Genomic DNA, 16,364 nt, shown 5'->3' with positions numbered 1-16,364 from the left:
ACCCTTGTTTTCTAAATTTGACATTTGGAGAAATGTCGATTCAAGTCTGAATCTGAAGTCAAATTGGTAAAACTTGGAGATCTTATTGGTTTCCTATTAAGTGCACTACTTTTGACAAGGGCTCGTAGGCAGTATGTCATCTGACATGAGGGGTCATGAATGGACATGACACCTAATAACCGAACTTGTGTCATGTTTATGATACTGCTGTGCTAATGCTATTCACCTGCTCATAGACAGGAAAAACCGCAGCTATTTGCATTCAGCAGTGGCATTTGGTGATCATAATCTGTAATTTCCTCTGCTATTGTTGTCATCTGCTGTCATCCATCACTTTGTTTTATGCACAGCGTGATAACTTCCGCCGAGAGGATCTGTGCTAAATAAACTTGGTCTGATTTATGTGTGTGTGGGTAGGCAGTTATACAACACTGGGAACAGCTGACAGAAATAGGTTTCTCTGTGTGTGTGTGTGTGTGTGTGTGTGTGTGTGTGTGTGTGTGTGTGTGTGTGTGTGTGTGTGTGTGTGTGTGTGTGTGTGTGTGTGTGTGTGTGTGTGTGTGTGTGTGTGTGTGCGTGTGTGTGTGTGTGTGTGCGTGCATGCATGCGTGCGTGCATGGGTGCTTGTGCACATTGGGAGAATGCTTTAACTTCTTGGTGACAGGGTGCAGTATTTTCACGTCCGGATGAAATGCATGCCCATATTCAACTGCCTGCTACTCATCCCCAGAATATAAGATATGCATATTATTAGTAGATTTGGATAGGAAACACTCTGACGTTTCTAAAACTGTTTGTATCATGTCTGTGAGTATAAAAGAACCTATTTACCGGGTGAAACCTTGAGGATAAAGATTTTTATTTTTTTGAGGTCACTCTCTTTTCAATGGGTTTCAATTGGGAATCCAGATTTCTAAGGGACCTTCTTGCAGTTCCTATCGCTTCCACAGGATGTCAACAGTCTTTAGAAATCGGTTGAGGTTATTCCTTTGTGTAATGAAGAAGTACGGCCATCTTGAACGAGGGTCACTTGAAGTGTACTGTTAGAGGCGCGTGACCAGAAAGCATGCTTCAGTTTGTTTTCTTCCTGTATTGAACACAGATCATCCCGTCTTCAATTTTATTGATTATTTACGTTGAAAAATACCTAAAGTTGTATTACAAAAGTAGTTTGAAATGTTTTGGCAAAGTTTACAGGTAACTTTTGAGATATTTTGTAGTCACGTTGAGCAAGTTGGAACCGGTGTTTTTCTGGATCAAACGCGCCAAATAAATGGACATTTTGGATATATATCGACGGAATTAATTGAACAAAAGGACCATTTGTGATGTTTATGGGACATATTGGAGTGCCAACAAAAGAAGCTCGTCAAAGGTAAGGCATGAATTATATTTTTATTTCTGCGTTTTATGTCGCGCCTGCAGGGTTGAAATATGGTTTCTCTCTTTGTTTACTATAGTGCTATCCTCAGATAATAGCATTGTTTTCTTTCGCCGAAAAGCCTTTTTGAAATCTGACATGTTGGCTGGATTCACAACAAGTGTAGCTTTAATTTGCTATCTTGCAAGTGTGATTTAATGAAAGTTAGATTTTTATAGTCATTAATTTGAATTTGGCGCTCTGCATTTTCCCTGGCTTTGGGCTAGGTGGGACGTCCCACATATCCCAGAGAGGTTTTTTTTAAAGAAACCAAATTCTTATGAAAGCTCTTCACTTCATGTGTCTCCAGTGATAGTTCGAAGAGAGGAGCAAGAGTAAATATATACTTGTCACTTCTTCTCCAAATAAAGAAGAGAGACAGTCTAGTCCGAAAGGAAAGGTCAAAAGGTAAAGAACCAACAGTACAAGAGAGTGTGTTTTCCTCATGGAAGACACTGCTTCTGCTGTGTGTTATACAAGGAAATGCCATACAACACAACGTCTCTGTACCTAGCACTGAGGGGTATGCTACAAGGCAGGAGAAACGAGTTAGCCAGCTAACTTTGATAAGCAACCAGAAAAAAATATTGATTTTATAATTAAATAAAAAAGCTAAACTCAGATATGTCTATTCATTTGTTAAATTAATTAGACCATAATAAAAAGTTATATCAGAATATAAAAAAAGCTAACTGCGAGGACATATGCTGGGAGACGAGAAACAAGTACAGGGAGTGAATATTTAATAAATAACAGACATGAAACAAAACACGGACAGCATCTGGACCGGGGAAACATAACGACATTAATGCTGACAAGGGGATCAAACTGAGGAATAGACAGATATAGAGGAGGCAATCAATAAAGTAATGAAGTCCAGGTGAGTCCAATGAAGCACTGAGGAGTGTGAGCCAGACGAGCCGGCTGAGGCGTGGGAGCCCGGCGAGCCGGCCGAGGCGTGGGAGCCCGGCGAGCCGGCCGAGGCGTGGGAGCCCGGCGAGCCGGCCGAGGCGTGGGAGCCCGGCGAGCCGGCCGAGGCGTGGGAGCCCGTCGAGCCGGCCGAGGCGTGGGAGCCCGACGAGCCGGCCGAGGCGTGGGAGCCCGAAGAGCCGGCCGAGGCGTGGGAGCCCGACGAGCCGGCCGAGGCGTGGGAGCCCGACGAGCCGGCCGAGGCGTGGGAGCCCGACGAGCCGGCCGAGGCGTGGGAGCCCGACGAGCCGGCCGAGGCGTGGGAGCCGTATGAGCCTGCTGAGGCGTGGGAGCCTGATGAGCTGGCTGACAGTATCCAACGCACACCTGAGCCAGCTAAGGCATGGAAGCCTGACGAGCCAGCTGAGGCATCCTCGGTTCCTCCAACCAAACCAAAAACCAAAAATCTCCCTGATGCTTCCAATATTGGTGTTCAGTGTTCTGTGAGGACAGACGCTGGGAGACGAAAAGCAAGTACAGGGAGTGAATATTTAATAAATAACAGATATGAAACAAAACACGGACAGCGTCTGGACAGGGGAAACATAACGACATTAATGCTGACATGGGGATCTAACTGAGGAATAGACAGATATAGAGGAGACAATCAATAAAGTGATGCATTCCAGGTGAGTCCAATGTAGCTCTGATGCGTGGAATGATGGTGACAGGTGTACGTAATGATGAGCATCCTGGCATCCTCGAGTGCCAGAGAGGGGGAGCGGGAGCAGGCGTGACACTAACTCCATAATCCTGCTTTGTAGAATACAACTATGATATACAGTACCAGTTTCAACAGTTTTAGAATAATAGTGAAGACATCAAAACTATGAAATAACACATATGGAATCATGTAGTAACAGAAAAAGTGCTATAAATATATCAAAATATATTTTATATTTGAGATTCATCAAAGTAGCCACCATTTGCCTTGATGACAGCTTTGCACACTCTTGGCATTCTCTCAACCAGCTTCATGAGGTAGTCACATGGAATGCATTTCAATTAACAGGTGTGCCTTGTTAAAAGTGAATTTGTGGAATTTCTTTCCTTCTTAATGTGTTTGAGCCAATCAGTTGTTGTGACAAGGTAGGGGTGGTATACAGAAGATAGCCCTATTAGGTAAAAGACCAAGTCCATATCATGGCAAGAACAGCTCAAATAAGCAAAAACAAATGACAGTCCATCATTACTTTAAGACATGAAGGTCAGTAAATCTGGAGAATTTCAAGAACTTTGAAAGTTTCTCCAAGTGCAGTTGCAAAACCATTAAGCACTATGATGAAACTGGCTCTCATAGGGACTGCCACAGGAAAGGAAGACCCAGAGTTACTTCTGCTGCAGAGGATAAGTTCATTAGAGTTACCAGCCTCAGAAATTGCATCCCAAATAAATGTTTCACAGAGTTCAAGTAACAGACACATCAACTGTTTAGAGGATACAGTGTGAATCAGGCCTTCATTGTCAAATTGCTGCAAAGAAACCACTACTAAAGGACAGCAATAAGAAGAAGATACTTGCTTGGGTCAAGAAACACGAGCAATGGACATTAGACCAGTGAAAGTCTGTCCTTTGGTCTAATGAGTCCAAATTTGAGATTTTTGGTTCCAACCGCCATGTCTTTGTGAAACGCAGAGTAGGTGAACGGATGATCTCAGCATGTGTAGTTCCCACAGTGAAGCATGGAGGAGGAGGTGTGATGGTGTGTGGGTGCTTTGCTGGTGACACTGTTGGTGATTTATTTAGAATTCAAGATACACTTGGTTTGCACTTAGTGGGAATATCATTTGTGTTTCAACAGGACAATGGCCCAACACACCTCCAGGCTTTGTAAGAGCTATTTGACTAAAAGGAGAGTGATGGAGTGCTACATCAGATGATCTTGCCTCCACAATCACCTGACCTCAACCCAATTGAGATGGTTTGTGAGGAGTTGGACCGCAGAGTGAAGGAAAAGCAGCCAACATGTGCTCAGCATATGTGGGAACTCCTTCAAAAAAATCCAGGTGAAGCTGGTTGAGAGAATGCCAAGAGTGTGCAAAGCTGTCATCAAGTCAAAGGATTGCTACTTTGAAGAATAAACAAATTCAAATATATTTTATAACACTTTTTTGGCTACAACATGAATCCATATGTGTTATTTCATAGTTTTGATGTCTTCACTATTGTTCTAGAATGTAAAAAATATAAAAAATTAAGAAAAACCCTTGAATGAGTAGGTGTGTCCAAACTTTAGACTGGTACTGTACCTTTGCCCTCACATTCACCTGCAAGAAAACAGCAACAAGAAAACAACAACAACCGTGAACCCTAACACATTCTTTACGTCTCTCCTCCTCAGTCTCTCACGACTGGATGGGAATCAGGTGGACATGAGTCTGCAGTGTGGAGCTGTCTGCTCCCACTCCCAGTGTGTTGTGTATAAACAGAGATAGAGGTGAGAGGTGCCTCCTCACCACCCTCCACTGGCTGATTGTGTTGACTTGCAGTCACATGGTCACTGGAGAATGTGATTGGCTAATTGCCTTGAAATCCAGTAGAAAGGCTTCAAACGGCAGGATTACCTAACGAACCTGCTAAAGAGTTTGAGGCGCTCCCTCTCACACACACACACACACACACACACACAACTCCTTGTCGTACTAATTAAAAAGTGCTGAAGCAGTTTCCGCCCCCATTATTGCACCATAACCACGATCTCCCTGTGAAAACAACCAAAGGAAAAAAACTGCTGTGGATGGATAAAATATTCTGGTCGGCATTGGCGCTCGTCCAACAGTGTAAGATTAATAATTTAATCTGAGTTGCGTTGCTAGCAGGACTGTGAATCAGAACTCAGTGACCGCAGGGAATTGTACCTGCAATGTACTATATTTTCTGGATCAGGTTGTACATTTCTACCTCTGTTGTTGTGTTGATCTGTTCGAAGAGGATTGTTCCAGGATGGTTTTCCATGGGAGTGTGTGTGTGTGTGTGTGTGTGTGTGTGTGTGTGTGTGTGTGTGTGTGTGTGTGTGTGTGTGTGTGTGTGTGTGTGCGTGCGTGCGTGCGTGCGTGCGTGCGTGCGTGCGTGCGTGCGTGCGTGTGTGTGTGTGTACATAAAAAGCGTGGATTGGCATGCCCTTATTTAGGAGTGCTGTGTTTGGCAGAATTTAGTTTTAGCAGGCTAGTGTGGATTTCCCATGTGGGGCTGAGAGCAGGTCGTTAGGGCCAGGAGGTCTAATTAGACTAGCGGAGGAAGGCTTAAATTAAGCAACGGGCTGGCACAGATAAACACAGAGCAGACACAGAAACTAACAGCAGCGCTACCATGATAGCCTCACACACACATTCAGACTCACACGCACACACACTGACGCATATACACACCACGCACGCACACAAGAACACCAGACACAATCCTAGAACCAGGACAATCCAAGACACACACAACCAGCTAATGAGGATCTGAAAATAAAATGGATTAACAACGTGGTATTGTGCAGCACATCCTTGCTATTGTGTATTGCTGTGGATCTGTACATGTTATGTTATGGCAAGAGTTGTTCTGCACTCAGAGCATTGCTGTGCTATTGGTACTGGGGTACCCTCAGGGCAGACCTTTGATAAAGTACCTACCCTCAGGGCAGTAGCACCTGGGTCCTGCCAGGCTGCTGGAGCAGGTAGCCCCGTTCCTGCAAGGCTGAGACAGGCAGTGGTCCACCTGCAACTGGCAAAGATCCCCCTGGAACCCTGTAGAACACAGACGAAACACAGTGTCACATAGCATTAAACCTGAACACACACAGGAGCCAAATATACACACGCAACTCTAACGCATTGACATGCAAACCATCCAACTACCACTATAACAAGCATGCACGGATGCATCACACACACACACACATTTCACACCTACGTCACCCTACGTCTCACACTTCCCCATGACTGTCTATCTTCATTAACTCATTAGGTCAATTCAAAACAGAACCCTCACTCTTCCAAGAACAAGTCAACAAGTCCTGCATCTAGCCAATTACCTCCAGCCTTACTACCCATCAAGCCAATTAACATCAATCATGTAGTGCGGCCTCATATTGCTCTGGATGAGCCTGTGAGAACCCACTGCCCTCAGTCTGTCAGGCAGACAGACATACCACCACAGTCCTGTAATCACCCTTCTCTAATAAGATGTGGCTGGCCATCAACAACAGCCTCTGCTTCTATAACAAGGTAATTCACCTGTCAAGTAGATCAGAGCTGCACTCACTGGCCCGGGCCCCAAACATATCTAGTTGATAAGTTGAAAGGTTGCATTCTTCTCTGCATTCCCTCTTTCATTTGGAGACACTCACACATACGCAGGCATGCATTCCACATGAGGTTTGGCAGAGCGGGCTCGTAATGGCTGGAGCGGAATCGGTGGAATGGTGTCAAATACATCAACCACTTTTGATTTGCAAGTGTTTGATGCCATTCCATTTGCACCGTTCCGGCCATTATTATGAGCCGTCCTCCCCTCAGCAGGCTCCTGTGATGCACGCTCATACGCATGTACAGACACACACACACACACACACAAACACACAGTAGTTACCTGGAGGGCAGATACAAGTGAAGTTACGGCCCTCGTCCCCCTGCCTCAGGTCACTACAGATGGCGTAGTTCTGGCAGGGCCTGAGGCGGCAGGCATCAAGCTCCTCACAGAATATCCCAGAGTAACCATCCTCACACTCACAGAAGAAGGTGCTCTAGAGGTCAGAGGGGACACGGGGTCACTGTCACATACTGACTCAAAACACTTTATACATCACTGGGATGGTTCTGGATACTGGGGCTACATGGGGCTCTGCGATTCTCTATTGTTAGTCCTGTACACCCCACCGATGCCCTTTTCCTCCCAGCTCCCCATAGTGTGGTGCGCTAAATCACCCTGTAACAATGCACCTGTAGGGGGGAGGGAACGAGTTAGCAGGACCTCAGTCTATCACGCGTCTCTTCTCTCTTCTCCCTCCCTTCCTCTCTTCTCTTTTCTTTTCTCTCACTCTTCACCTTGGTTCTCTCCATTTCCTCTCTCTACTCCTCTGTGCAGCAGTGATCAGTGTGCTAACAGTGACGCCCCTAGGGACCTAGCGAGAGGGGGGGCCCCAGGGAGTAGTAGAGATGCAGGACTTAAGAACTCTGTCTCCATCCCACAATACCTTTCTGGCAATAAGGCATGGTCTTTATTCTGTCCTGCTTATCTTTTTCTCCTCTCAGTCTCCTGTTGCTATGTTACCGCATAGTGTATCATCAAGCCAATAGTATCGCAATCTTACAATATTCTGCTGAATTACAGCAGTTACCTTCCAGTATATTGAGGGGAAAACCTGTTTTCTAAATATTGAAAGTGACATTTTAAGCCTTGAAATATTGTTCACAGGATCAAGCCCAAAGACAAGGGACTGATTCACCAACTCAAGGGCAGCTGACATCACATATCTGATCCCTGACTTCTTACCACAGAGGGCTGAGTGATGCACTTCCCCTTCCCAGAGCATTGTGGGTCGCTGAAGCGGCTGCCAGGCTCCACACAGCTGCTGGCCTTCACTGTCAGATTGAGACGCAGGGTCACCTCCGAACCACTGGGGGCGCCCATGCGCAACACACCTACAATGGGAGAGAGAAAAAACAGTTATTCTAAGCTCCTAGCTGATTCACCTTGATAAATATGAAAAGGCTGACTACATGTGAGCAATATCGAACAAACTGCCTATTTAACGAGAGAGAAAATGGTGGTTGAGGGGTGAGGGGTTGAGAAGGACTTAGGTACACAGGCTAGGTGCAGAGAGAAGTGATGGTTCCTTGCAAAGAAGATTATGTTTAAACTAACAGAAGATGAACATCATTGTGCGCAACATTGACCAGAACACCTTACGTTTGACAAATGTTCAAGGAGGGGTTGCATATGGATCATTGCCTGGATAAGACACCTCTAGCTGCCACTGCAAAAGAAAAATGGATTCCTCGGCGACCAACTATTAGAGAAATGTTGAAGAAAAGGCCATGTGAGCAAATATGAATCAAAACAGAAGCATCCATTTTAAAATAGACTCCAAGTGAAGATTAACAGCCATCGTTATGAACCTGCTCTGAGCCAATAAGGCGTGAGCACAGCCAGGATAAGTCATTGCCACAGAAAAGCCCTGCAGCCAATCAGGAGTCTGTACAAGCTGGTCCCCTAACACCTCACCATTTTCTGGTTAGATCAGCCCAGTGACGTCTGTTCCTCACAACACAAGCTCACAAATGCACAGTCATTGCTCTTCTTGGATGCAGCACTCCCATGCAGTCACACACATGCTGCGTTTAGACAGGCAGCCCAATTCTGATATTTTTTTCACTAATTGGTCTTTTGACCAATCACATCAGATCTTTTCACATCAGATCTTTTTCAGAGGTGAACTGATTGGTCAAAAGAGCAATTAGTAAGAAAGAAATCAGAATTGAGCTGCCTGTCTAAACGTAGCATTAAACACGCACACTGTAAAAAGGACAACTTCACTGCATCAAAGGGACGATGGACGGGGTCATGTACCGTCAAATCTTGGGTGAGAATCTCCTTCCCTCAGCCAGGGCATTGAAAATGGGTCGTGGATGGGTATTCCAGCATGACAAAGACCCAAAACACACGGCCAAGGCAACAAAGGACTGGCTCAAGAAGAAGCACATTAAGGTCCTGGAGTGGCTTAGCCAGTCTCCAGACCTTAATCCCATAGAAAATCTGTGGAGGAAGCTGAAGGTTCAAGTTGCCAAACGTCAGCCTCGAAACCTTAATGACTTGGAGAAAATCTGCAAAGAGGAGTGGGACAAAATCCCTCCTGAGATGTGTGCAAACCTGGTGGCCAACTACAAGAAACATCTGACCTCTGTAATTGCCAACAAGGGTTTTGCCACCAAGTACTAAGTCATGTTTTGCAGAGGGGTCAAATATGTATAACATTTTTGACATGCGTTTTTCTGGATTTTGTTGTTGTTATTCTGTCTCTCACTGTTCAAATAAACCTACCATTAAAATTATAGACGGATCATTTCTTTGTCAGTGGGCAAATGTACAAAATCAGCAGGGGATCAAATACTTTGTTCCCTCACTGTATGTGTATATTTTACAGTCCACTCTGTATGCCACCATCAGTATTCATTCACACCATCTGTCTCATGTACGTACATGCATCTACGAGTGGGAACGTGTGTGTACGAGTGGGAATGTGTGTGCACGAGTGGGAACGTATGTGCACGAGTGGGAACGTGTGTGCACGAGTGGGAACGTGTGTGCACGTGTGCGTGTGTAGTGCATGTTTTTGCATGTGAGGCAGATTATGTGGGATGCACACAAGCAGACATAAACACAGCTCCACAGCAGTCTTGCTCTCAAGGACGTGACTCATTTATTATCCAGAGTGGTAAACCGCCAAACACGATGACAGAAAAACAACTCTTTCTCTCTCTTTAATTCTCTCTCCCCTTCCTCTCCTCTCTCCCGTCCCTCACTCCCCCTCATTCTCCCTCTATCTCTCTCTCTTCTCCCCCCCACAAACACCATCTCCTCAGACAGAGCCGCAGGATCCTCAGGCAGAGTGTCTTCCGCCAGCACAAGGTCAGTGGACAGACAAGCTGAGACTTGACAAAGCTGTGTTGTTATGGAGGCCACGCACAGGGGTCAAGTAGAAAATTCACTCAAGGGCAGGACACCAATTATGACGCCACACCTGCTGGGATCTACTGAACCCTCAGGGCGTACGTTACTGTAACATTCCTCATTGAAAATAGAAAGAATATGCATAAAGATAACAACATTGAATTCCAGAGCCAAGTGTTTATGTGCACCACCTCCATACAAATGAGCCATTATCAGACTGTTTATGGATTTTATGGATATTGTGTTCTTGATTGACATTTCATGCAAATGACTGATCCAGACAACTCGGAACACAGCAGAGAAGGTAAATGGTCAAATTGAAAACATGATGGAATACCATTCTATCCTATTCATGGCTCTGACTTTGAGGTACCTTATACCAATAAACTACATGGATGTTCTACGTATAAATATGTATTATATGCACCAATGACAGGTTTGGAAATATGGAAGTGATAGTGCCATAACACATATGAATATATGTTTACCACCAAATGGACAGACAGAATAGAGTAACCTGTATTCCTCCATATGGTTTTTAACAGTTGTATTGAAGTGGCAGAAAGCCTTCTGTTCCACATGGGAACCAATAGGATTACATAAGTAAGTAAATTGAGATGGAGGAGGGGCCTTACTGAGGAAGTAATTGTGTCTTATGCACTACACCATCAGATGTGCTACTGGATTCATTTCTTAGGAGACTGTAACCTCTTACCATAAAACATACGCACCAGTGGTAGGTAAACAAGTGCTTGCTACATGTGTCTAGGTTTCTCACAAGATGGACAGGAGGAGAGAATAACAGGAGAAAGTTCCTTCCTCCATACTATTTTTTTTGTTTGTGACCAACTTTTAATTCAGTTAAGTATATATATATATATTTGGGGGGGGTACAAACACTATCAAGGAAATGCATACAAAGATAACCCAAACCACCCCTCCTCCACATCTACCTGCCCGCATCCTCCCTCCCCACCCGGAATCCATGTTTCCCACCCCCCCCCCCACCTCCCGAATCCATATATTTTTTTTTGAAGCAGTATTATTGTAGTTGTGGAATTGCTTCCTACTTACTGAGGAAGTAGTTGTGTCCCAGGGGGAGGGAGTGGTCAGGGACCACCAGTCCATCTGAGACCTGCTGGAACCACATGATGGTCCCCTCCACCAAGGAGGAATGCTGGAAGCCATCCTTGTCAACACGCCACAGGACGGGAGCACCACTCACATTCACCACAATCCTGAAGAGAGAGGGAGAGAGAGGGGAGAGGGGGGGGGGTAGAGAGTGTAAGAGAGAAAGAGAGTCTGAGCCAAGCAATTTTGTTACCAGCCTGCTACAGTGCATTCAGAAAGTATTCATACCCCTTGATTTATTCCACATCTTGTTGTTACAGCCATAATATTTAAACATAATACAATTACAAAAATTCACACTCATCTACACACCCCATCATGACAAAGAGAAAACTTCTTTTTTTTTTTACATTTGAGCAAATTGATTTAAAGAAAATGATATACAGAAATATCTAACTTAAATAAGTATTCACACACCTTTGTTATGACACTCCAAATTGAACTTAGGTGCATCCAATTTCTTTGTTCATCCTTGACATGGAGTCCACCTGTGGCCAATTCAATTGTTTGGACATGATTTAGAACGAAACATACACGCCTATAGTAGGGTCCACAGTTGACAGTGCATGTCAGAGCAGAAACTATAACATGAAGTCCAATGAACTGTCCGTAGATCTCCGAGATAGAATTGTGATGAGGCATATATCTGGGAAACAATTTCAAGAGTGTTGAAAGTTTCCAAGAGCACCGTGGTCTCCATCATTGGGAAATTGAACAAATGTGAAACTACCCAGACTCTGCCTCGAGCTGGCTGTCCATCCAAACTGAGCAACCGTGCAAGAAGGACCCAATGACAGATCTACAGAGTTCCTTGGCTGTGATGGGAGAACCTGCTAGAAGGACAACAGTCTCTACAGCACTTCAACAATCTGGGCTTTATGGGAGAGTGGCCAGACAGAAGCCACATAATACACGTGGAGTTTGCAAAAACACATGTGAACAACTCTGTGATCATTAGGCAAATTATTCTGTGGTCTGACGTGAGAAAAATTTAACTCTTTGGCCTGAATGCAAAGCGGTATGTCTGGAGAAAACCAGGCACAGCTCAGCACCCAACACCATTCCTACCGTGAAACATGGTGGTGGCAGCATCATGCTATGGGGTTGCTTTTCAGTGGCAGAGGCTGGGAGACTGGTAAGGATAGAGAGAACAATTAATGGAGCCAAATACAAGCAGATCATTGATGAAAACCTGCTTCAGAGTGCAAACAACCTTGGACTGGGGGCGAAGATTTGACCCCAAGCATACAGCCAAAGCAATGCTGGAATGGCTTTAGATCAAGAATGTGAAAGTCCTTGAGTCAAAGCCTAGAAATCTGTGAAAAATGCTGTTCACCGCTACTCCCCATCTAACTTAACAGAGCTTGAGAAAATCTGCAAGGAAGAATGGGAGAAAATCCACAAATCCAGATGTGCAAAGCTGATACAAACATAACCAAAAATTACTCAAAGCTGTTATCGCCAGCAAAGTATTAACTCAGGGGTGTGAAGTATCGACTTAGGGGTGTGAATACTTATGTAAAGTAGATATTTCTTTATTTCAATTTCAATAAATCTGCTTTCACTTTGTCATTATGGAATATTGTGTGTAGATGCGTGAGAACACAACAAAATGGGAAATAAGTCAAGGGGTATGAATACCTTCTGAAGAGACTGTATACGTTTTTATAAAACACAAAACCCTGTGCTAGTAGGATGGGATGGTGGACATGAGTAATGCCTGTTCCTGTCTGTCTCAGTGGAGGGTACTATACTGCTCACTGTGGTGACTGTACAGCCCCGGAGGCCAGGGAGTAGAGTTATGACTGATGTGGTCAAGGGCCATTACTCATCTGACTTTGGGCCAATTACTTGAAGAGAGAGTCTCTCTGCACAGACAGAGAGTGTCAGCAAAGCAGATGCACTCTAACTCAACACAAGACCAGCTACACTCCCAGACTCCTCCCACTGGCTGAGTCACTCACAGATAAATAAAACACACACACATAAGTAAATAAGAAAGCATTGACCTTTCGAAAGCCTTCGATACTGCTGACAATTTTCTTGTTGTTGCATAAATTACAATCTCATGGGCTTCGAAATAGAGACCTCGAACTGGCTTAGGAGCTACTTGGTTTATAGGAAACAGTTTGTTTCGTGGCGCAGTATCGGAGTTCAAGAACATGCCCTGTGGAGTTCATCAAGGTTTGATCCTTGGTCCATAGCGTTTTAAATGTATGTTAATGTCAATTTTGATTGATTGTACACTTTATGTTGTTTGCTGATGACACCAACATCTTTCTGTCTGATAAAGATGGTCAGAAATTGATCGTTAAAATTAATTCGTAATAAAACAAATTTAGATGACTGGTTTAAAGCAAATAAGGTGTCTTAAAATTAGGGCTGTCAAAGTTATGCGCAACCTGTTTATCGTTTACACCGTAAATCATGTCTCCATTTCTTCACCGCATGGAAACGTTCAAGAACACGTGTTTTAGTACCAGACTCTTTTAAGCACAGAACACAACATGGAACACAGCTACAGTCAATGCTTGAAGACTGTGTGCCTCTAGCCAGAATCATGTAAAAGTTATGCCCGATATTACCAGAGTTATATTTTTTCTTTCTGCTGCGGATTCGTGTGCATGTCGTGGGCCATTTTAAAATAGCGCGTGTGTGTGCTGTGCGCAAGTGTAAACTTCAAGAACACTGATAAGAGGAAATAGGCATACTTAAACATTGATAAGAGGGAGTAGGCCTACTTAAACATTGATAAGAGGAAATATGCCTACTTAAACATTGATAAGAGGGAGTAGGCCTACTTAAACATTGATAACAGGGAGTAGGCCTACTTAAACATTGATAAGAGGGAGTAGGCCTACTTAAACATTGATAAGAGGGAGTAGGTCTACTTAAACATTGATAAGAGGAAATATGCCTACTTAAACATTGATAAGAGGGAGTAGGCCTACTTAAACATTGATAAGAGGGAGTAGGCCTACTTAAACATTGATAACAGGGAGTAGGCCTACTTAAACATTGATAAGAGGGAGTAGGCCTAAACATTGATAAGAGGGAGTAGGTCTTAAACATTGATAAGAGGGAGTAGGCCTACTTAAACATTGATAAGAGGGAGTAGGCCTACTTAAACATTGATAAGAGGGAGTAGGCCTACTTAAACATTGATAACAGGGAGTAGGCCTACTTAAACATTGATAACAGGGAGTAGGCCTACTTAAACATTGATAACAGGGAGTAGGCCTACTTAAACATTGATAAGAGGGAGTAGGCCTACTTAAACATTGATAACAGGGAGTAGGCCTACTTAAACATTGATAACAGGGCCTACTTAAACATTGATAACAGGGAGTAGGCCTACTTAAACATTGATAACAGGGAGTAGGCCTACTTAAACATTGATAACAGGGAGTAGGCCTACTTAAACATTGATAAGAGGGAGTAGGCCTACTTAAACATTGATAACAGGGAGTAGGCCTACTTAAACATTGGGAGCATTAATAGCTGTATGTTACAGTGACTTTTGTGTTGTTTATGGTGAAAATGCTATTTAAACATTCTGATGTAGATCATTTTGTGTTTCCATCCCTTACAATCAAAGCATAATATGCCTGTAACTCTGCACTGCTTTTTAAATGGATAAATATTTATTTAGGGCCACACATGAACAAATCGTGATTAACTAATGCCATTAACTCAATTCATTAGTTAAATCATTTGACAGCCCAATTTGAATTATTAAAAAGTTTTTACATGCTCGTGATTCTACATTTTCTATTAGGAAATCGATTATCCCGCGTTCAACCCATTAAATTCTTGGGGGTCCTCATTGATGAAAAAACAAACTTCAAAAATCACATGTAATTTGTTTTTTTTTTAAATGGATGGGGCTGCAGCTGAGAGGGTCACCATTTCCAGTTCCTCGGTGCGCACATCACAGAGGACCTGAAATGGACCAATCACACCGACACCGGGCTGGAAAAGGCGCAACAGTGCCTCTTCAACCTCAGGTGGCTGAAGAAATTTCACATGGGCCCTCAGATCCTCAAGAAGTTCTACAGCTGCACCATCGAGAGAATTTTGACCGGCTGTATCACCGCCTGGTATTGCAACTGCACCGCCTTCAACCGCAAGGGTGGTGCGGACGGCTCAATACATCACTGGGGGGCGAGCTCTCTGACATCCAGGACATTTACACCAGGCAGTATCAGAGTAAGGCCTGGAAGATCACCAAGGACTCTTAGTTATCCGAGCCATGGACTGTTCACTCTGTTACAATCTGGCAAGCAGTATCGAAGCATCGGTTCTCGAACCAACAGGCTCCGAGACAGCTTCTACCACCAGGCCATCAGCCTGCTGAACAGCTAACCCAAGCTGACTCCCTGCAAAGACCTGACAACTTGTTATTTTTTATTATACTTTTTTATTATTGATAGTGATTATTGTGCTGCATTGTTGAAGGAGCTAGAGCAAGCAAGCATTTCACTGTACCTTATATACATGCTGTAAGCTGTGTATGTACGACTACAATTTGAAGTAAGTAAAGAAGCAATCTCATCTCTCTCTCTCTCTCTCTCTCTGTAGCCATCTTCCATTCAGCCTCGTTCTCATTAGCATTCCTAAATTGATGTCACTTTCAGTTTATGTCTGTGTGAGTGTGTCTGCATGTGAGCTTGCACAAGCGCAGGCGCCATCAGTAATTAGACAGCACACCAACACAACACAAAAACTATATTTGCATGCAACCAAGAGCAGACACTGTTGTGCTGATAAAGACCTCTTATGTCTCCACTCCCCCATCATTCATGAAGACACACTATCAATGGACACCTACCACTTTGCATGACCAATAAAGGATATTTAGGATGCTTGCTTAAATCAGAACACATTGCAGTCAGGCACTATACTTGGGCAACACAATGGAGGTAATTTTCTACCATCGGGTTTCTGACTAAATAATGAAAGACTGCAAGTTCCATGTAAATGACACAGCACGATAATCATAAGACAATGACCTCAAGGGAAGACAGATGTAGTGCAGTCTCCAGTATGGTTTTATGCAGAACTACAGTTCACTTGGGAGAGAGGGAGAGGTTAGGATAAACAGGAGAGAGAGGGAGAGGTTAGGATAAACAGGAGAGGGAGGGAGAGGTTAGGATAAACAGGAGAGAGAGGGAGAGGTTAGGATAAA

At 43.9% G+C, this 16,364-nt stretch overlaps 1 protein-coding gene across 1 annotated transcript in view; it reads right to left on the bottom strand.

The window, feature by feature from the left end:
* Positions 1 to 16,364, bottom strand: part of LOC135546283 (delta and Notch-like epidermal growth factor-related receptor) — a 69,486-nt gene that overhangs the window by 12,367 nt on the left and 40,755 nt on the right. The window contains exons 4-7 of the mRNA XM_064974588.1: positions 11,120 to 11,283; positions 7,868 to 8,016; positions 6,965 to 7,118; positions 6,007 to 6,120 (exon numbers count right to left, since the gene is read on the bottom strand). Coding sequence (XP_064830660.1) covers positions 6,007 to 6,120; positions 6,965 to 7,118; positions 7,868 to 8,016; positions 11,120 to 11,283 — 581 coding nt within the window. The remainder of the gene's footprint in view (positions 1 to 6,006; positions 6,121 to 6,964; positions 7,119 to 7,867; positions 8,017 to 11,119; positions 11,284 to 16,364) is intronic.

The sequence above is a fragment of the Oncorhynchus masou genome, chromosome 9, assembly GCF_036934945.1.
Source record: "Oncorhynchus masou masou isolate Uvic2021 chromosome 9, UVic_Omas_1.1, whole genome shotgun sequence".
Classification (NCBI taxonomy): domain Eukaryota; kingdom Metazoa; phylum Chordata; class Actinopteri; order Salmoniformes; family Salmonidae; genus Oncorhynchus; species Oncorhynchus masou.
Note: the sequence above shows the minus strand (reverse complement) of the source record. Positions and strands in the feature narration are given on the sequence as shown.